The 23,975-nt window shown below is 45.2% G+C and overlaps 1 protein-coding gene and 1 long non-coding RNA gene across 3 annotated transcripts in view; one reads left to right on the top strand and one right to left on the bottom strand.

The window, feature by feature from the left end:
* Positions 1 to 14,273: 14,273 nt before the first annotated feature.
* Positions 14,274 to 21,660, bottom strand: LOC119954366. The gene is made up of 2 exons (XR_005458228.1): positions 20,892 to 21,660; positions 14,274 to 14,410 (listed from the first exon to the last, which is right to left on the bottom strand). It is a non-coding gene; the product is annotated as an uncharacterized LOC119954366 (long non-coding RNA).
* Positions 21,661 to 22,049: 389 nt separating this feature from the next.
* Positions 22,050 to 23,975, top strand: part of grk3 (G protein-coupled receptor kinase 3) — a 408,882-nt gene continuing 406,956 nt past the window's right edge. Inside the window, exon 1 of one of the 2 annotated variants that reach the window (XM_038778587.1) lies at positions 22,050 to 22,699. In XM_038778587.1, the coding sequence (XP_038634515.1) occupies positions 22,587 to 22,699 (113 nt within the window). In that variant the 5' untranslated portion in view covers positions 22,050 to 22,586. The remainder of the gene's footprint in view (positions 22,700 to 23,975) is intronic. The other variant, XM_038778674.1, reaches the window with a different exon arrangement.

Below are 23,975 nucleotides of genomic sequence, written 5' to 3' on the forward strand. Positions count from 1 at the left end.
AGGGGTAGATCTCTGCCTGCTGGTTCCGCCCAGTAGGCGGAGTATAAATGTGTGGGCTCACCGAGCTGCAGCAATTTCGGCAGCAGCTGCAGGAGGCTACACATCTCTGCGTAATAAAGCCTCGATTACTCTCTACTCTCGTCTCGTTGTAATTGATAGTGCATCAGGTTTGAAATGAGTCTTTGTTTGGGTGGGGGAGGGAGAGGTCAGCGGGGAGCCTTCTTCACAGAACAAAGAGGTGAGGGTGGGAGAGAGGGGTTCAGTGGGAGGAGCCTTTGGGCAGGAGTTGCCACGCTGGCAGGTAATGCAGGTGAACGGGGGTGGGGGTGGAGTATGCGATGTGTCGAGATTGGAGAAGAAACACGGTCGGGGCGGAGAAAGGGGCCATCTTGGGTGAGCCAGGTACAGGGTGAAATTAACAGGGGTAGAACCGAAAGGGGAGGATAGAAGATGGTAGAGGAGAATGGTGGAGTAAGCCACGGTAAGCCTGATAACATGGAACATGCCAGGACTCAATGAACCAGTGAAAGTTCTCAGGCGTTGCGTATTTAAGGAGTTTATAAGCGGAAGTGGTCTTTCTGCAGGAGATTCACCTCCATGTGAAGGACCGGGTTTCGCTTTTTAAAAAATACATTTGGAGTACCCAATTCATTTTTTCCAATTAAGGGACAATTTAGCATGGCCAATCCACCTACCCTGCACATCTTTGGGTTGTGGGGCGAAACCCACACAAACATGGGGAGAATGTGCAAACTCCACATGGACAGTAACCCATAGCCGGGATTGAACCTGGGACAGCACTGGCAGCAGTGCTAACCACTGCGCCACTCTGCAGGTTAGGCTAAGAAATGGATTGGTGGGGCAGGGTTTCCACTTGGGAATTGATTTAAAGTCGCGGGATGGCCATTCTGATGAGCAAGAAAATGGGGTTTGTGAGCGCGAAGGAAGTGAGGGATCTGGGTGGGAGACATGTAATGGTGAGTGGCGGTGGTAATGATGAATGTGAAAGCACTGAATTGGGACAATGTCAGCTTTATGAGGGGGTTGCTGGCAGCAATCCCGGACTTGGCCATGCACCAGTTGATTATGGGAGGAGATTTTAATTGTATTCTAGAGCGAGGGTAGATAGATCGAGCCCCAGGTCAATGGGTAGGATACTAATGGTTAAGGAACTGGGTGGGTTTATGGAAAAGTTGGTTATGGTGGACCCGTGGTGCTTCAAGAACCCAGGGGAAGGGAATTTTCCCTTTTCTCATATGTTTATGAGATGTGACTTATGTGATGAGCCGAGAGGTTTTGGTTGGGGTGGAGAGGGCAGAGAATGCTGGGATAGTAATCTCGGACTATGTGCCCCACTGGCTGGAGATTCGGCTTAGATCGGGACAGGAGCAGAGGCCGGGGTGGAGGCTCGATTTGGGGTTGTTGGCAGATAGAGAGCTTTGCGATAAAGTGCGGGCTGTGATTAAAGATTACATAGAATTGAACCAAAATGGGGAGGTGTTGGCGGCCACATTTTGGGAAGCACTAAAATCAATCAGGGGAGATTATCTCGTTCAAGGCACATGCGGATAGGGAAAGGAGGGAGGAATATGAGCGGCTAATGAACAAATAGTTGAGGTAAATAGAGAGTACTCGTGGGCACCCACCATGGACGGATTGGCAAGGAGGAAAGAATTGCAGGGGCAATTCAATAGGTTGATAACGGGGTGGGCGGTACGGCATCTGCGTAGGGCAAAGGGGTGCAGTATGAATACGGGGAAAAGGCGAGTCGAATGTTAGCGCATCAGCTATGAAGGCAGGCCGCGTCCAGGGAAGGGACTGGAGCAAAGGATGTGGTGTCTGTTATGTTCTAGTGCATGTACAATGATTGAGTCAGCGCACAAAAGAACATCTCGTCCTCGACTAGTCGAATTTATCATTGTATAACAAGCTGTGGGTTGGAAACTAATACTAACAAACTGGAACAGTCACAAACACAATTAGCCACGATGACTTCTCCTACAGACTCCCGTTAGTTGCAGTGTCACATGATATAACTTGCCTGCTACCTCGTGGTTGGAGGTTAAACATATTTACATATACAATTGCTTATGCATATTATTACATCCCCTTTCTTTGAGATTTTGAACAAAACATATATACCGGTACATCATTTCAATAAATATCAGATATGATATGCATAGAACAATAATTTATATCATGTACAGTTATATTGTCCAATTACAGATTCAATCTACCAGGTTTCTTTCTATGTCTTGTTGATCTTCTTAACTTCAGTAGATCTGATGAATCTGATTGACAGTCTTACATTTATGTAGGTGCAACTGGTATGACTACATCACTGTTCGAAACTTCTGACCGTACAATGATATTTGATTCATTCTCTGGTTGTGTTGGTTTTGAAGAATATAAGTTTTCAGAGACACCACCGCTTGCAGTTGAGCAACAGGTGGTTTAACTTTTAGGAGTGTCAGTCTGTTTCTCCTTAGTACCTGTCCTTGCTCTGTGATTACAGTGTAAGATCTTGGGCCTATTTCCTATAATCCTATTGCATATTTTGACCAGTCATCAGGATCCTCCACTCTCACACCATTCAGATTTAAATGTTTCAGAGTCCTGGTTGACTTGGGCGGCACTGCAGCACAGTGGTTAGCACAGTTGCTTCACAGTGCCAGAGACCCGGGATCGATTCCCAGCCTCGGTCACTACCTGTGAGGAGTCTGCACGTTCTCCCTGGGTGCTCCACACAAGTCGTGAAAGACGTGCCGTTAGGTGAATTGGACATTCTGGATTCTTCCTCTGTGTACCCAAACAGGCGCCGGAATGTGGTGACTGGGGGATTTTCACAGTAACCTCATTGCAGTGTTAATGTAAGCCTACTTGTGACAATATACATTATTATATAGTACCTCTTCTGCTTCTTCTTTTGAGATTGCAACTGATTCCTTATCTTCTCATTTACTTGCTGTTTGATATGGCATGGCAGAGTTGTTCGTAGCTTTCGACCTATTAACAGTTCTGATGGCAACAAACCACAACTTAAAGGTGATGCTCGATAGCTGAGCAATGCTAAGTATGGATCATCTTAACTGTCCATGGATTTTCTCAGTTGTTGTTTGACTATCTGCAAACCTTTTTCTTTTTTTTAATATAAATTTAGAGTACCCAATTCAATTTTTCCAATTAAGGGGCAATTTAATGTGACCAATCCACCTACCCTTTGGGTTGTGGGGGTGAAACCCACGCAAACACGGGGAGAATGTGCAAACTCCACATGGACAGTGACCCAGAGCAGTCACTTCATCGTGTGCTACCTCTTCTCTCTCTCGCTTAGCAGCCACAATGCCAAGTTCATGATTTTGGTGACCACAAGTGAACCACGCCGTTGGGAACTTGGCCCATCGGAGGTGGTGAATCTCGGAGGACACGGAGAATAGGGTGTCAGACCCACTAATGATATGCTTACTGTACTTAAACACTGCGCAGCGAGCAACGCGTTTATGCCATTTTTGTTCACCACCTCTGGTACCATGTTATGTTCTAGTGCATTGACAATGATTGAGTCAGTGCACCAAAGAACATGTAGTTCTAGACTAGTCAAATTTATTATTGTATAATAAACTGTGGTTGGCAACTAATACGAACAAACTTGAACAATCACAAACACAGCTAGCCACGACGACGTCTCCTACAGACTCCCCCTAGGTTGCAGTGTCACATGGTGTAACTTACCTGCTACCTAGTGGTCGGAGGTCAAACATATTTATATGTACAATTGCTTATGCAAATCACTACAGTGTCGGACGGAGCGGGAGAAGATAAATGAGGCGTTTAGGCATTATTGTAAGGAACTCTACAGGGCGGATCCGGGGGTGAAGGGGGATATGGGATGGTTTTTAGATGAACTGGAGTTTCCACAGTTGGAGGAAAGGAAGAGGTAGGCACTAGAGGAGCCCTTAGGGGTGAGGGAGGTATTGGACAGTATTAGGGGTATGAAGTCGGGGAAGGCCCCAGAGCTTGATGGCTACCCGGCAGAATTCCATAAGGAGTTTGTGACGGACCTGGCACCACATCTCTTGGGGCGTTGAACGTGGGATTGGAGAACGGAGAGCTATCAGAGATGATGACGCAGTTTACGACCACATTAACACCAAAAAAGGAAGGATCCGTTGGAATGTGGGTCATATAGGTCTATGCCACTGTTAAATATAGATGTGAAAATGCTGACCAACGTGGTGGCGGGAATAATGTGTCCCAGGGCTGGTGGCGGAGGATGAGACAGGTTTTATAAAGGGCAGGCAGCTTTCTAGTAATATAAGAAGGTGGTTAAATGTGATCATAACCCCGTCAAGAGTTCAGGTACCAGAGGTAGTGGTGTTCATGGACGCGGAGAAGGCATTTGTCCAGGTGGAGTGGTGGTACCTGTTTGAGGTCCTGGGAAGGTTCGGGCTGAAGTTTGTGGCACGGGTGCGCCTGTTATTCGTGACATCGAAGGTGAGTGTGTGGACCAATGACATGGGCTCACTGCACAGGGGAACAAGCAGGGGTGCCCCCTGTTGCTGCTGTTCTTTGTGCTAACGATAGAGCCTCTGGCAATGGCTTTTAGGGGGTCGACAGAGCGACAAGGAATTATGAGGCGACAAAGGAAACACCGGGTGTTGCTGTACGTGGACGACCTACTATTGTATGTTTAGGGCCTGCTGGAGAGCATGGAGAGGATCATGAGCCTGTTGGGGAAGTTTGGGGTGTTCTCAGGATATAAGCTAAATGTCGGGAAAAGTAAAGTTTTCCTGGTGAATGAGTTGGGTCGGTGAGCCAATCAAGGAGGGTTGCCATTCAAGGTGGCCAGAGACAGGTTTAGATACCTGGGCATTCAGGGAGTGAGGGAATGGGCCATGCTAAATAAATGGAATCTACCAAAGCTGGTGGAGGAGGTTAGGGAGGATCTGAAGAGGTGGACACGCCGCACTTGATTCTGACAGGGAGGATCCAAGTGGTGAAGATGAACATTCTGCCGAGGTTCCTGTTCATATTCCAGACACTCCCAATCTTTGCACTGAAGGCCTTCTTTCAAAAACTGGACATGATTATGTCAGACTTTGAATGGGAAGAGAAGGTACCAAGGGTTTAGAGGATCCTGTTACAGTGACAGACACGTAAGGGAGGGTTGGCGTTGTCAAACCTGCTACACTATTCCTGAGTGGTGAACGTGGAGAAGGTGAGGCGGTGGGGAAAGGAGAAAGGGCGCAGAATGGGTTAGGATGGAGGAAGACTTCTGTTGGGGGTCCAGCATGAGGGCTGTGGTGACGGCAGTATTACCAATAGCCAATAGTGCCAAGGAAATACGCAGAGCCCAGAAAGAGGAGGGCAGGATCGGAAACATATATGGGTGGCTGCAAAGCAGGGAGGTGAGCAGGTGATGAAGATTCAGGAGACGTGGGAGGGGAGATAAACTCAGGTGTATGGAGTGAGGCTCTATGAATGGTAAATGCGACCTCCTTATGCGCAAGGATGAGCCTGATTCAAGGTGGTACACAGGGTACTTATGACTCGAGTAAGAATGAGTGGGTTCTTCCAGGGAGTGGCAGACGAGTGTGAGAAGTGTGGGCGGGAACCAGAAAATCATCTTCATATATTCTAGGGCTGTGAAAAGTTGGAGAGATTCTGGGCGGGATGTTCGCGGCGCTAACAAGGATAGTGGGGGAGGACATTGAGCCTTTGGTGGCGATATTCAGGATATCCGAGAAGGTGGAGATGATGGAGGGTAGGAAGGCTGACATTGTGGCCTTCACCACTCTGATTGCCCGGTGAGGAATTCTGTTGGAGTGGCGATATGCTGGTGAACAATATTGTAGATAGTTGGTGGTGAGACCTCCAACCAGCAGGTGGTGGTACAGATCCACCATGCTGTTCCAAGACCGTGGTCACGTGACAAGGCACTCAGATATAAGTGGGGGCAGATCGGTGATTCCCAGACATACATGAGGGCAGTTGTGCGTAGGGGTAGTTCCATGGGAGTATAAAAAAACTCCATGATAACCTGCTATGTATCAGATTGTTACCTTACCATGTGTGCTTTAATAAAGATCCCGGTTTGGACAAGTTACAAGAAGTTCTGTGGATTTTTTGCCAGACATGGAACACAACAGCGGTCAGCAACACTGCCAGGGGTGGCAGCCTGGCTGGGGGACTTATATGACTTTCTTCGGCTGGAAAAGGTCAAGTACGAATTAAGGGGTTCAGCAGAGGACTTCGCGGCAAGGTGGGGGATGTTTATGGCCGTGTTTGAGGAGCTGTTTGTCGCGGGGGAGGGGGGGGGAAATTGGAAACATTTTGTACAAACGGTACAGTTGTGTGTTGGGGAGTTTGCTCTCCGATTTGTTTATGTTTTGTAACCTTTTATAATAGTTTGGAATAAAATGCATTAAAAAAAACAATCTCTCCCACAATGTCAGCAAAACTAAGGAGCTGATCATTGACTTCAGGAAGTACACTGGTTGAACTGATCTCTTCACACATCTTCTCTACTGTGTAGCACTACACTCTGTATGCTCACCCGATTCCTGTATCCATGTATTTACATTGTGTATTTATGTATGTCCTATGTTTTTCATGTATGGAATGATCTGCCTGGACTGTACACAGATCAATACTTTTCACTGTACCTCGGTACACTTGACAATAAATCAAACCAAATCAAATTCACCCTGTATTGCAAACTGCTGCTCCTTTCAAGTTTGATGGCCCTGATTGGCCTTCCAGCTTTCAGAACCCACTCACTGTCCTTACTTGGATGGTGAGATTGTTACCAGGACAATTTCCACCTCTCTTGAAATTGGGGCTAGGTTCCCCCTGCGGCAGGTTTGGGAACCAAAATAATCCCAAACTCGGTTTCCAGACGCTCAGAGAGAAAATCCTTCCCCGGTTTGTAGAAGGTACCTCATATTCAACAATATTGGGGTTACGGTGAGCTGAGTTGATTTGGTTGCGCCTTCACTGCATGTTACTAATCTCCTGGACTTTAAAGTCCTGCAATTTCCTTCCAAATTTCCCACCTAGGGTCGCTCCTTTTTCCATTGCAGCCAAAGCCTAGATCCCTCCTCTCAAGTGCTATTATATCACACACAATTCTCCCGTTCTCCAACGTCGCAAAATGTAAGGTACCCATCTGCAAGTTGTTAAATTGTTTACCAGCTTTTTGTATACCCTAGATAATAAAATATAATTAGGGACTTAATTCGTCATGTAAGTAAAAACATTTAATGACATGCAAATCGAAAGATTTATCGCTTTCACAAAAAATGGGGAAATGAAAATTGATTTCCAAATACTTATAAAAATCCCAAAATATCAACTGATAAAAATACAATTTAATTAAATGGTTCACCCTATATCTGTAGCCCTGATAATACAATTCACATTACACAGCTTAACGTCCCTAGTGTTATAAAACAATATATCCTCTAACTCAAACATGAACAATTCCATCAGGGACCTGTTGGTGGTATTATAAAATGGTATGACAACAAAAGCCTTCCGGTTATACATCAGGCTGCACGTCATTCAAATTTCTGTAATTCATTGGCTGAAATTGTACACCCATTAGAAAAGTGACAAATGAGAACTATATATGTAGACACCATGCCAAATAACAAATAGCAAAGGGGCAAATAGGGGAGGCGTTGGCATAGTGGTATCGTCACTGGACTAGCAATCCAGAGACCAGGGATAACATTCTGAGGACCTTGGTACGAATCCCACCATCACAGATGGAGATATTTGAATCCAATAAAATCTGGAATTAAAAGTGTAATGATGGCCATGAAACAAATATCCATTGTCATAAAAACCCATCTGGTTCGCTAATATTCTTTAGGGAAGAAAATCTTTCATCCTTACCTGGTCTGGCCTACATTAGGGGCTGGTTTAGCACACTGGGCTAAATCGCTGGCTTTTAAAGCAGACCAAGGCAGGCCAGCAGCATGGTTCAATTCCCGTACCAGCCTCCCTGAACAGGCGCCGGAATGTGGCGACTAGGGGCTTTTCACAGTAACTTCATTTGAAGCCGACTTGTGACACTAAGCGATTTTCATTTTCATTTCATTTTCATTTGCTTTCAGATTCACAGCGAGACATTTTTTTAATAACCATTTTATTGAGGTATTTTTGGTTTTACAACAAAATAAACAATGTACATGAGTCTATAAACATAGTGCAAAAAGCCTGCTTCCTCCCTTACAGGTCCCACCTTTATTAACCCCCTACTCTAAGCTAAAGTAACCGTCCCCCCTTCTGCTGACGATGAATTTTCCGCAAAGAAGTCGACGAACGGTTGCCACCTCCAGGAGAACCCAAACAGTGACCCTCTCAAGGCGAACTTGATTTTCTGCAAACAGAGAAAGCTATCCATGTCCGATAGCCAGGTCTCCGACTTCAGGGGCTTTGAGTCCCTCCAAGCTAATAATATCCGTCTCCGGGCTACCAGGGAAGCAAAGGCCAGAAAGTCTGCCTCTTTCTCCACCTGGATTCCCGGATCTTCCAATACCCCGAAAATCGCCACTTGGTACCACCCTTGTTTTTAAAACCATGGACATGACATCTGCAAACCCCTTCCAGAATCCCCTGAGCTTTGGACATGCCCAAAACATGTGGACATGGTTCACTGCACCCCCCCCCCCCCCCCCCCCCCCCCCCCCCCCCGCCCCCGCGCACACCTTGTGCACCTATCTTCTACCCCAAAGAACCTGCTCATCCGGGCCACTGTCATGTGAGCTCGATGAACGACCTTAACCTGTATCAGGCTGAACCTGGCGCATGTTGTGGATGCGTTGACTCGACTCAATGCATCCGCCAGAGACCATCTTCTATCTCTCCTAACTCCTCTTCCCACTTGCGCTTCAGCTCCTCAGTCTGCATGTCCTCTGATCCCATGAGTTCCTTATAGATGTCAAGACCTTCCCTTCTCCCACCCACACTCTGGAAACTACCATATCCTGTATCCACCCTTGGTGGTAGGAGCGGGAAGGTTGAGACCTGCCTACGTAGGAAGTCCCGCACCTGCAGGTACCTGAATTTGTTTCCCCTCGCCAATCCAAATTTCTCCTCCTGCTCCCGCAAGCTAGGAAAGCTCCCCTCTATAAACATATCCCCCATCCTCTCAATTCCTGCCCTTTGCCATCTCCAAAACCCCCATCCATCCTTCGCAGAGCAAACTGGTGATTATTACAAATTGGAGACCAGACTGATGCTCCCTCTGCTCCCACATGCTTCCTCCATTGCCCCCAGACTCTGAGGGCCGCCACCACCACGGGGCTGGTGGAGTACCATGACGGCGGGAACGGCAGAGATGCCGTTATCAACGCTCGCATGCCAACCCTCCCCCCACCACCCACTTCCTAATCATGGCTCTATTCGCCACCCAATAATAGTTACTGAAATTTGGCAGCGCCAGCCTGCCCTCTCCCCGGTTCCGCTCAAGCATCCCCTTTTTATACTCGCGGGTTCTTGCCCGCCCATACAATGCCAGTGATAACTTTGTTAACCCGTTTAAAAAAGGACCGCGGAATAAAGATGGAGAGACACTGGAACACAAAAAGGAATCTCAGAAGGACTTTCCCAGCTAATGACAACGGGAGCGCGTCCCACCTTCAGAAATCGTCCTTCATTTGGTCTACTAGTCGGGCCAGATTAAGTTTATAGCAAGACTCGTAATTGCCACCTGAAATGGCCTCGCAAGCCACTCACATCAAGGGCAATTAGGGATAGGCAATAAATGCTGGCCCAGCCAGCAACGCTCACATCCCATGAATGAAAACCCACGACCAGCGAAAGTAAAAGAAATACAAATGAGGGTGGGCAGTCAGTAACAGTTACCAAGAAAACAAACTGAATCAGTCAAAACGTTCAAAGTATTTTAAAAAACGGTTTGTGTTCTATGTCCTTTTCTCCCCAAACTAAAATACCAAGAGCTCAAAATAGATGGGGAGAAAATCCAAATAAGGAAGGGAGCATATGCTATGATCTGCCATCCTGGGACTTCTAGCACTGATGTTGCCAAATGAATAATGCATAGCCATGCCAATAGGGATAAAGGAAAGAATGCAGTTCCACTGTATTTCACTATCTCAGGACATACCAAATTGTTTTACCAATCAATCAAATTGTTTTTGAAATGCAGTAACTGTTGCAATTTAAGAAGACAGCAGCCAATTTGCACATTGGAAGATCATTTAAACAAAACTGCGATAATGAACAGATTATCGGTTTTAGTGATAAGACTATAAGATGTAGGGCATTTAGCCCATCGAGTGATGTTACACAATGCCCAATGAAAACTGAGACACTGTTCTAACTTGGTATATCTGAACTCTGAAGCAATTTGCTACCCTTGTATTGCATTTGCACCATTATTATGGCATGAGTGCGCTTGAAGGGCAGCAGATTGTAAGACCCAAGGATTCTAGCGGAATGTACACATAAAATATTCCTGATGACTGCTGGTGGCGTAAGGGGAGGACGCACATGAGGAGGATCATGCTGGAAAGCTGATTTTTTTCCCCCCCCCCCTTTTTTCTGGCGCCACAAACCTTTTACTTCTCAGGAATTCTTGTAATTCAGCGGAATAGAGTTTTCCTTCTCTGAGATGCCCAGGAGAAACAAAGCCAAGATCCCGAGCCAAAATCCGTTGACTGATTCTGAAACCCCACAGGGATCTTCTGAAGGTAAGATGGCGGGGGTGGATTCTTCCTCTCCGACCACTCCACTAACGGTTGAGGCTTTCACCAGGATTTTGGTGAGCGATCTTAATAAACACTGTCAAAGCTTGGCGGTGGATCTTATAAGATCAATTGAAGAGGCCTTGGTCTTGCCTCACAAGTCTTATTGAATTCTTTGAAGAGGTGACCAAGCACGTGGATGAAGGTAAAGCAGTGGATGTAGTGTACATGGATTTTAGTAAGGCATTTGATTAGGTAGGCTTATAAGGTAGGCTTATGCAGAAAGTAAGGAGGCATGGGATAGTGGGAAATTTGGCCAGTTGGATAACGAACTGGCTAACCGATAGAAGACAGAGAGTGGTGGTGGATGGCAAATATTCAGCCTGGAGCTCAGTTACCAGTAGCATACCACAGGGATCAGTTCTGGGTCCTCTGCTGTTTGTGATTTTCATTAATGACTTGGGTGAGGGAGTTGAAGGGTGGGTCAGAAAATTTTCAGACGATACGAAGATTGGTGGAGTTGTGGATAGTGAGGAGGGCTGTTGACGGCTGCAAAGAGGCATAGATAGGATGCAGAGTTGGGCTGAGATGTGGCAGATGGAGTTTAACCCTGAAAAGTGTGAGGTTGTCCATTTTGGAAGGACAAATATGAATGCGGAATACAGGGTTAATGGTAGGGTTCTTGGCAATGTGGAGGAGCAGAGAGATCTTCGGGTCTACGTTCATTGATCTTTGAAAGTTGCCACTCAAGTGAATAGAGCTGTGCAAAGGCCTATGTGTGCTAGCGTTCATTAGCAGAGGGATTGAATTTAAGAGCCGTGAGGTGATGATGCAGCTGTACAAAACCTTGGTAAGGCCACATTTGGAGTAGTGTGCAGCTCTGGTCACCTCATTTTAGGAAGGATGTGGAAGCTTTGGAAAAGGTGCAAAGGAGATTTACCAGGATGTTGCCTGGAATAGACAGCAGGTCTTACGAGGAAAGGTTGAGGGAGCTGGGCCTTTTCTCATTAGAACGGAGAAGGATGAGGGGCGACTTGATAGAGGTTTATAAGATGATCGGGGGATAGAGTAGACAGTCAGAGACAAGGGGACATAAATTTAAGGTGAATGGTGGAAGATATAGGGGGGAATGTCAGAGGTAGGTTCTTTACCCAGAGTAGTGGGGGCATGGAATGCACTGCCTGTGGAAGTAGTTGAACCGGAAACATTAGGGACCTTCAAGCGGCTATTGGATAGGTACATGGATTACGATAGAATGCTGGGGCATAGATTGATTTGTTCTTAATCTAGGACAAAAGTTCGGCACAACATCATGGGCCGAAGGGCCTGTCCTGTGCTGTATTTCCTATGTTCTATGAAAGCACAGATAAGACCGTCGACGTTCATGGAGCTACAGTTAACAACATGGAGGCGACATTATCAGATCATTGTGGTCGGATCACCTCTCTGGAGGCCGATTTTACTTTGGTGGTTGAAAACAACAAGTCATTAAACGCCAAACTGAATGGCCTGGAAAATAGATCCAGGAGGCAGAACATTTGTATTATGGGGTTACCAGAGGGGCCGCACCCATCGTCTTCTGCTCCAAAAGGATAGACGGACAGGAGGCTTGGCTCGCCTAGATTTGTTTTATTCCTGGGCTGCTAACAGACATAACATTTTGTTGTCGATTAATGACCCAGATTCTATTTGGGGCCAAATGGAGGTTCCCACGTGCACTACTTCTACTCTTCTTGCCATAATTACTACACCATTTCCCTTTTCTCCCACTAGATTTTCCTCAAACCCCATGGTGGTCTCCTCTCTTAGGATTTGGAAACTGTTTCAGCAGCACATTAAGCCACTTTCGCTGTCTTCATTAGCCCCTATTTGTAACAATCACCATTTCTTACCTTCTGGTTTGGAGCCATCATTCAAATCTTAGGAAGCAAAGGGACCTGAGCATTTTGGGGACCTACATGTAGGAGGGAGGTTTGCCAGCTTGAGAGGGCTGTCTGACAAATTTCAGCCGCCCAATTCGAGCCTCCTTCATTATTTTCAGATTTGTGATTTTTCCTGTTAGGGTATTCCTTCCTTTACTTTGGCTCCATCTTCATTCTTGCTGAAGAGGATTTGATCTTTGGCTCAGACTGGCGAGAGGTCTATTTTGGACCTATATGGTTATATTCTCTCGTTCGATCCCGCCCCACTAAATGGGGTGACGGCAAGTTGGGAGAGTGGTTGAATGTTATTTTGTGATGCAAAATTTCAATAAACATACTTTTAAAATGTTTATACCTAATAGCATGATTAGACTGACATATAAAATTGTGCTTTGTACATTGGAGTGCCTTTGTTAACATTATCACTTGGAGGTCTCAGTTTTTTTCAAATGACTGGGCTCGCAGCTGATAATTTTTCCAGAGCTTTCACTCTGTCAGTTGATATGTTAACAAATGCGCCTACAAGTTCCAGAATGTCACAATTTGAGGATATTTCAATATGCAGAATTTCAAATTATTTAAGAAGACACCGGTAAATTAATTTTAATAATTCTTTTCAGCCAATGTTTTGAATTTAAACTATTAACAGCGGTATAATTTTTACTTTAGACAGTGTGGCTAACTCACAGACAGAGGAGAAAGGTGAACAATACTCAACCACGACAGGCTAAATGATTTGGCATATTGCCAGTGCATGATGAGATAGTTAGCACATAATGTGAAGAAACAAAGTATGTATGTGCAATGGAGCATAAAGAATGAACTGAACTCAGCTGACAGGGAGGCAGAATTAAAATAAGACGAGGAGAGTTTCAGTAAAGTGTATCATATGTGGATAAGTACTAGTTAGGGCTGGCATGCATGTAAGGCAATTTTAGGATTAAGCCCAGTTAATCATGACACAAACAATGTGATAGTGCCAGAACATGTCAAGTAAATGCAACATATCATAGAAAAATACATGAGAGATGAGTGCAACAAGTTAAGGAAAGCAGGATTCAGCTCTAGGTCTGGTTTTGATGGGAATTAGGGCCTCTGTTTTGCATTGGTTTTGAAAGCAAAACCAGCCACAAGATTCCTATTGAGTCAATATGATTGACAAAGTAGATGTGTTTCAAGCAAGGTTATGAATATATAATTAAATCTTGTTAGGTGAACTCAGTCTGGAGAACAGTCTGTATCCCCAGATTACCTGTGTTAATCATGTGTGCTGTCCAGTAAAATTTAGCAAGTTTATGTAACTTCTTTAGCTGTTATAAGGGGGCATAAGTACAAGATTTAGGGTGGGAGATATAGGAGGGATGTCCAAGGTAAGTTCTTTACTCAGAGAGTGGTTAGGGTGTGGAATGGACTGCCTGCTGTGATAGTGGAGTCGGACACTTTAGGAACTTTCAAGTGGTTATTGGATAGGCACATGGAGCACACCAGAATGACAGGGAGTGGGATAGCTTGATCTTGGTTTCGGACAATGCTCGGCACAACATCGAGGGCCAAAGGGCCTGTCTGTGCTGTACTGTTCTATGTTCTTGGTTCAATCCTTTATGCACAGAGTGAAAATAACTTGCCAACAACAGGAGGCGATTACAGGATTTCCATTTTTATTTTTCATTTGAGAATTCAAAAACAGAATATATTTATTTTTCTCATGATGAAATTTCTTTTTCCTCATCTTGGAAGAGGAATTCTGAGTTTTCCAAATGTTTGGAAATGAACCTGGAAAATAAATTTCAGAAATGGTTTGAGTAAAAAGTGTACAATGAAAAGCACTGTTGACTTTTTTTTATTATTTCAGGAAGCAGAGTTGGAAAAGGGAAACAAGAGAGAGAGAAACAAAAGATTATTACAATATCTAGATTGTCATTTGTTTATACCGAAAACTCCAAAGTAATTGTTTACAAAAAGATTTGATTATGCAGCTGTACTTGCTATAGTTAGAGTGTTCTGTCATCTGGCCAAAAAAAATAACAAAAGGTACAGACAGCTGAAAAATATGTAAGGGCTTTTTATACACAAACACATTAAATAAAGGTTAGGAACAAGTAATGTTTGTGATGATATTTTTGCTTCTTCACATGACTTTTGCGTGTAGCAGGATTAATTATTTATGGAGCTTATATGGTTAATAAATTATCTATTTGATTATTATTCTAGGGGAAAAAGAATATTAATACACTTACTTATACAAATAGTAATACATAAGGAAAGCCCTATTTTCTTGTATTATGTAAGGGTAGAGGTTGGGATGGATTCTCCTGTTCCCCAGCCGCGTGTTTTTCAGCCATTCTTTTAAATGAGATTTCCTATTAAAGCCACCCCACGGCACCGGGAAATGCACAGGCGGGGGTGCGCTGCCAACGGGAACAGAGATTCCCAACAGCCAGTGAATTTGGTTCTTATTTCTGAATTCTTTCACAACTGATGTCCTCTTGCGCTTCTATATTCCCATACTGTGGGAATCCACATTACTGGCCTCCCCGAACAGGCGCCAGAATGTGGCGACTATGGGCTTTTCACAGTAACTTCATTGAAGCCTACTTGTGACAATAAGTGATTATTATTGCACTCACTCCTTTAAAATAACATAGCCTCTAAACATTGTAAGCAATTGGAGATCTGCTATTGGCCATCACGTTACTTGTAATGCATCCTATATTGTATGGAATAATACTCCCCTTGTTCCAAAATAATATATTCTCCAATCTTCTATCACAAGAATCTGCAAACGGATATAGATAGGTAAGCAAAACTTGGCAGATAGAGTATGATCCTGTGATAATGTGAGAAAATGTGAAAATAGTTCCTATGGAGTTAGAAGTGTTTTTTCCCTTCTAACTCTTTTCAAAGTAACTATCAGAGTAAGGTTGGCGGGACGAACCAAAGTTAGTGATTTAATCACTTCTGCCGGATGGTTCCCAGCCCAGCGCAACTGTCCAGCGGAAGTTAGCACTTCTGAGTAATTGTCAGGTAAACTCTTACGTAGGAACTTCCTAGAGGGATTCCCCCTAAACGCGACACTGGGGGAACCTGTATGTTATGGGGCAATATGTTACTCTCTACACCATGAGCATTTATTTTCCGCAAAGCTTTTGATGTGGAACCTTCTCAAATACCTTCTAGAAACATAGACCACCATTGGTTCCCCTTTATCGACAGCATATGTGACTTCTTCAAAGAACTCCAATAAATTGGTTAATCATGATTTTCCTTTCACAAAATCCTGTTGTAAAAACTTTAATAACAGCTTCCAACATTTTCCCTATAAAGCTAACAGGCCTGTCTATCTCTCCTTTTTTTAAATAAAAACTTTAATTTGCTATTTTCCAATCTAATGGCAACTTTCCTGAATCCAGGGAATTTTGGAAAATTGAAATCAATGCATCAACTATGTCACGAGCCACTTCTTTTAATACCCCAGGATGAAGTCTATTTGGACCTGGGGATTTGTCTGCCCACAGCTCCAACAACTTGCTCAACACCACTTCCCTGGTGATTGTAATTTTCTGAGTTCCCTTCTCCTTTATAATTCCTGATTTACAGCTATTTCTGGGATGTTACTTGTCTCCAATACAAAATACCTGTTCAATTCATCTGCCATCTCCTTATTTTCCATTAATTTCCCAGACTCATTTTCTATAGGACCAATGCTCAGTTTGTTAACACTGATCGTAGTTTTTGTTAAAGTATTTTTATTCAAATTTTTAACATTCAAAACACCTAACATTACAAAGTAAAACCAACACAAAACCCTAAAACTGCGCCCCCCCCCCCTCCCTCCAACACCTTAATCCACCTCTCCGATCATTCAACGGTAACCAGCTCCTTGAAATGTAATATATACAAATCCTAGCTCTTATGGAACCCCTTACATGCACCCCATCAGAGCAAATTTCACCTTTTCCAAGTACAAGAACTCCATTAAATCCCCTAGTCATGCCGAGGCACAGGGCGTAGAAACTGACCTCCACCCCAACAGGACCTGCCTGCGAGCAATCAAAGTGGCGAAGGCTAAAACATCTGCTCCTGCTCCCGTCTGCAACCCGGGCAAGTCCGACACCAAGAATAAGGCTCCCAGGGGACTGGGCTCTAAATCCACATGCAAGATCACCAACATGGTGCTGAAGAACCACCTTCAAATTTTCTCCAACTTCAGGCACGACCAGAACATGTGTACATGATTGGCTGGCCCCTCCCACACCGTTCACAAATATTCTCCACCCTCTCGAACAACCGACACATCTTCAACTTTGTCAAGTATGCCCTGTGTTCCACGGATACAGCTCTTTAAGCTGTATCAACTCCAGCCTTGCGCACAGGGTTGAGGCATTCACCCTCCACTGCACCTCACACCCACCACAACCTCTCTTCCAGTGCCTTCCACAGCTCCTCCCACTTGGCCTTCACCCCCTCCAGAGATGCCCTATCCTCCTCCAAAATCCTAACTCTGATCGTATTTCAGTATCTATAGAAACTCTTACTATTCATCGATATATTTCTAGTTAGCTTTCTGTCGTACTCTAATTTTCCAGGTTATTCATGAAAGCCCCGCCTTCTCAACCTTGCCCCTTGCCTGAGGTGTGGTGATCCACAATGGGGAATGCAGCCTATGGTCATCTGGGTTTATGCCGACTTTACCTTACCTTTAATTTTCCACTCCTTAGTAATCTTTTTGTCATTCTTTGCTGTTCTTTATATTCTGTGCCATCTTCTGACCTGCCACCCATCTTTGCACAATTATATTTTTTTCCTTTAAGTTTGATAAAGTCTTCAACTTTGTTTTTATTTAACCACAGATGTTAGGTCCTCCCCTTGGAATTTGTCTTCCTTGTTGGAATATATCTAGTTTATGTATTCTGAAATATCACCGTAAATGTCTGCCATTGCATCTCTATTGATCTATCCCTTAACCTCATTTGGCAGTTCACTTTAGCTATCTCTGCTTTCATTCCACAATTGCCCTTACTTAAGTTTAAAATACCAGTCTTGGACTCACTATTCTCTCCCTCAAACTGAACGTAAAATTCAATATACTAATCATTGATAACCTCATGGGTTATCAATTAATCCTATCTCATTGCATAATACCAGGTTTAGTATAGCCAACTCTCTGGTTGGGTCCAGAATGCGCTTTTCTAAGAAACTATCTCGAAAACATTCTCGGCAGGGGAATTGCTGGAGGAAATACAATCAATGTGAGGTACAACATCAAATCTATGTGGTTAACATATGTCATTCTAACTATGGGCAGACCTTTCACCCAGACATATTTTTATTAAGACAGTAAACATTACAGTTCGACAAGGCCAAATAGTACAAACTCTAATTTTGCATTTGAGAAACTGTGTACCCTCACCTCAGTACCAACGTACGGGGTGCGGGTAGGATATTCTGATCATTAAAATGGTAAACAACACAGTTGTACAAAAACAAACGGTACAAGCACTAAACATTGCGCCGGAGAGACCAGATACTCTCACCTCTGTACCAACATAAGGGGAGGAAGGGGATGAGGGAAGGGCGGTGGTGGGGAGAGAGGGGAAAGGAGAGTGCTGGGATGGATGGAGGGATGGGGTTGGTGGAGGTGTGCCCAATAGGGAACTGTCTGAAATATCTATGGCGGCAGAAGAAAAAAAGAACCCTCAATTATAATGTGACAAATTCCGGGAGTCCCCCAGAGGGGGTGAGGGGCGACATAGTGTCAGGCACGAGTGAGCCCCGCACGCCGCTGCAAACAGCCTCACGTGCACACTCTGCTCCCAACATCGGGCAGTTGACAGCCTTCGGAGAGTCACCCTCCGGGCCCGGGTCCTCCACCACACTGAGTGCGGCGGACGACACGAGCCCACCAGTTAACCCAGGGCCTGCCTCGATCCTGCCACCAGGTTCATCGACAGGCAGGATCCCTGGGGCTCCTCCTGGGATCCCGTGCCAGCGGGAGGTGGTGGTGCAGACCCCTGCTTTGTCCCCACCGCCCGGTGACTGAAAGGCCGCTGAAACAACTCTGGAAACAGCTCCGGGATGGTGGAGGAGTTGCCCGAAGACAGGGGTTGGGACAGAGGGTCTTCCAAATCATAGCCCGCTAAGAACCCAAGAAGCAGGGGGTTATCGCTGACCCTCTCCCCTGAGAAATCAAACAAGTCCGGAGTGCTAAATTACACTGGGAAGAATCCCCTTGCCTCATTTCTTTTGGGGACTGGCCGTGATGTTGATGGGAACGCACCTGGACTGACGCCGTTTGCGGGGCAGAGGGTCACGCACCGAAAAGACGTCTATCTCTAGAGGCCCCCCCCAAGGCTGTTTCCTTGTCCCTCAATGCTGCTCCCCCCCCCCCCCCCCACACCCTGCTTCCTTGTCCCTCAATGCTGCTCCCTCGAATTTGTGGCTGGGACAGAGCACCCTCCGAGTCAATACCGTGCACCTCCACCCACATGTGCATGCGCAGAAATATCGTCGAGCCCGGCACCCGATGATGAAATGTCACCGGGCTGGGGGTGATGGTGGGACGAGGCGTAATGGCTGCACTCGAGCTGATAGCCAGGGACACTAGGTCAGTCAAGGTCAGAGGGATCCAAAACTGACTGCTGTTGAACCTTCCTGTTTGTCTTCTTTTGCACCCTTTGGCCACGCGGGTGCTCCCTCACCGTCATGTCGGCAGCCGAGGTGTTGGTGGGCGCCTTCATGGCTCCCCCCCAACAGGGTGAAGCTCCTTTTCCAGGTTGTGGTAGATCGCTCGCTCAGAAAGAAGACAGCCTTGCCATACACCTTTGAAGCTGTAACTATGGCTGAAAGGCTGACAACCGGCCTAGCACAGACACAGGCCTCGATTGACATAGTGGGGTGGGGTAACACTTCACCCCGAGTTTTTGTGTCACAAGACAAAACGGTGATGGAGCCTTGGGAGCAGCGGGGATGGTGGAGGCCACCACTCCTGCATAGGTGGCTGCAGAGGGTCCCGCCACTGGCGTAAGCGGTGTTGCCACCCTCTTGGCCAGTGATGGACGATAGGGGAGAAGGGGGAGGGAGAGACTAATTGAAGGGGGGGGGGGGGGGAAGGGTGTTGGCAGGGGAATTGCTGGAGGAAGTATGATCATTGTGAGATACAACATCAAATTTATATGGTGAACACATGTCATTCTAACTATGGGCAGAATTTTTCCCCAGATAAGAGGGTGAGAACAGAGTTGGGTGGGAGTGTAATTTGACGCGATTGACTGCATGTCAGTTTTCTGGCATCATTACTCTTAGAGCCATTTTCTCAGAGGTGGGAACAAGGGTTACTTGCTTACAAGTTAGTGACATGTTAAATATCAATTAAGGCCAATTATCAGAGCCCAACTGAAATGTCACCCCCAGTGGCACCAGCACTCCCAAGTGGACGCTGTGGCTCCCCCTCCCCACCTGTGCCCTCAAGCCGTCATATGGAGGTGATTCCCCCACAGTCACAATAGTGGCCAGGCAGCTGTGACCATTTATTAAATTCACATTAAAAAAAAGTTGTTAGTAGCCCACCAAGATAGATGGGCCCTTTCCCGCCACCCAAAAGGCTGGCTGCGGCCTCCAATTGGTTACCAACTTCAAGAGCCTGCTGACCACTAATTGGCCAATCAATTGGAAAAATCACCGCATCGAGACCCCCATTTGACTCCTGGTCCCAAACGTAAAACGCTGCCCGATGAGTCAATTTATGTTTTGGAGTGCGTGGATAATTTAAATGTGCGACATTTAAAAAGAATTTGCACAAGTGGTAAACTGAGAGGGAGGACGTGTGTGCAGCCTGTGTGGGAAATTTCAGGCTGCAGTGCAACCCAGAAGGATCAATGGTCAGTGTTACTGGAACTTATTGGGGATACAAAATATACTGCACTACGCGTGCCTCTGATTTTGCAATGAGAGTGAATGCTTCCAGGGGAGAGAGGAAACAGTTTTTTTTAAAATAAAGAAGTGAAAGCTTTATTCAAATGAGCTATGATAGCTTTGACACGAGTTGTTTTCCTCAATTATGGTTGTTTACAGAACACAATGGAATTGACTTGGAAGTTGAAATGGACGATTATTTCAAAGTAGTTTTGCTGATTTTGGTAAACCTGCCAAATGTAGATAGATACACATGTTGATGTGAGTAACATCATGCATGGCACAAGGTAGAAAGATCCCTCATCAGCAAAATAAAATTGACCCCCAGAAATAGACAACTTACCAAAAATGTCAAATTAAACCAGTCTCTTTTGGTTTCTCATGATGCTTCGCGGGGGTAAACGACGCTTTAGCCTTCAGTTCATGCAGGTTGCTTGCTGGTGTATGCCGAGTTTACTGGTTCTCGGCGAACATGGCAGTAGCTTCAGTGGCTGTGGATCGGGACCCCAGCAAAAAAATAAATCAGCTCCTCTGAGAAAAGGAGACCCGAGCGACAAAAGGAAAATAAAGTCAACCTGCCTCCTTTACCCCACCCAAAAAAATAATCAAGATTTCACATCTTCACTCCTGACCGTGTTGCTTTTGCTGTGGTGCAGGTCACCCACGTTGAACGGAGGATCATCAAAACGGTCCATCCGTGTGTGTGAGTGAGCAATGCAAGTGTGGTGGCGAACAAAATCCGCTAGTTTATGTTCTGAAAATTAATCACCAATATAATCTACCCCCACGACTGACTGCTTCGTTTTAAAAAAAAAACGTTTTCACTTTCTAATCGAAATTAGATATTTCTAATTAAAATGCCCACCGTAACCCAGGAGACAATTAATATGGGGGGGGGGGGGTCGAAATCCACCGAGAAATGGCGCAAAATGGGTGGTTTCGAATCAGCCTCTCCGCAGGCTCTGACATCTCTATAGGTGTTAAATACGGAATATCAGACTCTGCCTGGAACGGGCGGCCGATCCGATAGCGCCAATTTTGCGCCAATCCCCGAGATGAGTTTCTGAAGCCTCCCCTCCTGGGAGATGACTTTGTGTGTAAATGGCAGGTTGGGCGGAGTAAGATGAACATGCCCCGTTCTGACTTGCGGTGCGGATCTCTGAGTGGGTGGGTTGGTGGGGAAGGATATGGATGGTGATTGAAGCTAACGAAACCTTGCTCTTTCCGATAACAACCCCCATGTGCCGTTTCAAGTGCGAAACGAGCGCCTCCTGAATCCGCGGGCAAGGCGAGTGGAGCCCCAGATAGCGAAGTTTGTTTTCTCTTTACCGACGGACGCTTTAAAATATATATATATATATTTTTGCGCGTCCTCTTAAAAATGTTAAACTTCCTCCGGTGTTTACTCAAAGAGGTGAAGGCTCGGCCAGCCAGTTGACCCTGATCCGGCGAGCCTCTGGTTTACAAACAGAAAGAGCCGGCTCCGGTTCCAGGTTTTCGGAGAGATCCTCTTTTTGACACCAGGAGGAAGTGGAAGGCTTCAGTCTCTGCTCATGGCCACTGCACAACAGAAAGCATCAGGCTGCACCAAAAAGAGAGGGGCAAAATAACAGCAGTTGGGAAGCAGGGAAGATCCAAGTGGTGGAAGAGGAGGAGGAGGAGAAGAAGAAGGAAGCGGTGGTTGGGGAGGGGGGAAAAGGACCTTCTGTCAAGAGCCATCCTGGAGGTTTCTGACACCAGGAATGAAGACTGAAGCCTGGCTGGTTCCCAGATGATACAGTTGGACAGAGTTTTCTGACTGTTGGCTCCTTGAAGAAGCTCTTGGTTCTCTTCCCCCTCCCCCTCTCTTCTGTTTTTGGAAACGGGGCTCCTTGTTTTGTCCCCCGGGGGGGTTGAAGTCTTCTCTTCCCTGCCTGGTGCCCGTCTCTTGGCTGTTTGTGGGTGACCGTGTCCCTCTGCCTTTTGCTCTTTCTCTGAGCTGAACTGAGAGCCTTCCTTGCCGCCTGTGTGTGTCTCTCGCTCTCTCTCTCCCACCAAGATGGCGGACTTGGAGGCTGTGCTGGCTGATGTGAGCTATTTAATGGCGATGGAGAAAAGCAAATCGACTCCAGCCGCCAGAGCTAGCAAGAAAATTGTACTTCCAGAACCCAGGTAAGAAATCAAAGAAAAAAAGAACGAATCCTGAGGTATAAATGCCTCCAAATCCGAATTTAAAAGCTGCAGCCCGTTTGTCATATCAAGCGGACGTAGCACCTCTGAATCACCATCAAAACACAACAGCAGCAGCAGCTGTCATTTATTGCACAAATTCTTAATATCATCAATGCGTTGAAAGATAAAGTGCGTTATAAACTGAAGTTAAGAAATCAAACGCGCCCAACCTGGGTGCAAATGCAACAGCACCTAGTCGACAGTTAAATACGAGATTATCTGCATCCCCACCGTTAATATCCCAAATTGAGTGAAACACAAATTAGCTTTTTTGGGGAAAATTTTAACACCTAATTAAAATCAATTTAAAGAAAAAAATGTATGAAGTGCATCTATTTGTCCAAAACATCCTGACACACAGGGTCATACATAAAAAAAAATATACATTACCATTGCACAATAAATTGTGTAAACCCAAAATAATATAGGTTAGAATGATTTAGTTTGTTTTTGCCTGGCTATCACGTGAACTTTCTGCATTAACACATCCCCAGTTGAAATTATATTTGAGAATTTGTTTCATTTGATCAAAAATTCATAAGCAAATTCAATTGGAGCACATGTTTTTGAAATTAAAAAATAGTACTGATCAAAATTCAGAATTGGGACTGCCTGCAATGATATAATTTATTTTCAGAAAAGCTTATGTGACGTGTGATTAAATGTGAATGCAATATTTAAAATTGAATACAAAATTTAGTTTTTGGTATATATTCAGCAAAATCCATTTTTGGAGGGAAAGGTGCAATATGATTTTTTGTTTTTTTGTAAATAGGCCACCCGCGCTAGGAGTAATGAGACTGTAGGTTTTATGGTTCCTTCCTGTCTGATTTGAACAAACATAAGCACAGCAGTGCAATGTGTGTTGTGGGAAAGAGTTTGTCGATAACGTTGCTTCCACAATAATATGTAAAAAATTCAGAATAAAACAGGAGCATAGGGAAATTAGATGAATTTACATGCAAATATGGTGCATGTTTGTCATATTGAGAAGATTAAGAGTTGACCTTATTGAGGTGTTCAAAATTATGAGCAATTTTGACAGGATAAAGAAGGATATTTTGTTTCCACTAGTTCGTAGGTCAGTGACTGGGGGGGGGGGGGGGGGGGGGTGTCATGTCACAATTTCAAGATGGTCAGCCAGAGAGCTAGGTGTGAGATGAGAAACTTCTTTACTCCGAGTTATTGTGATTTGGAAGGGGGGGGTGTCACAATT

This window comes from Scyliorhinus canicula, chromosome 1 (genome assembly GCF_902713615.1).
Source record: "Scyliorhinus canicula chromosome 1, sScyCan1.1, whole genome shotgun sequence".
NCBI classification, from domain to species: Eukaryota; Metazoa; Chordata; class Chondrichthyes; order Carcharhiniformes; family Scyliorhinidae; genus Scyliorhinus; species Scyliorhinus canicula.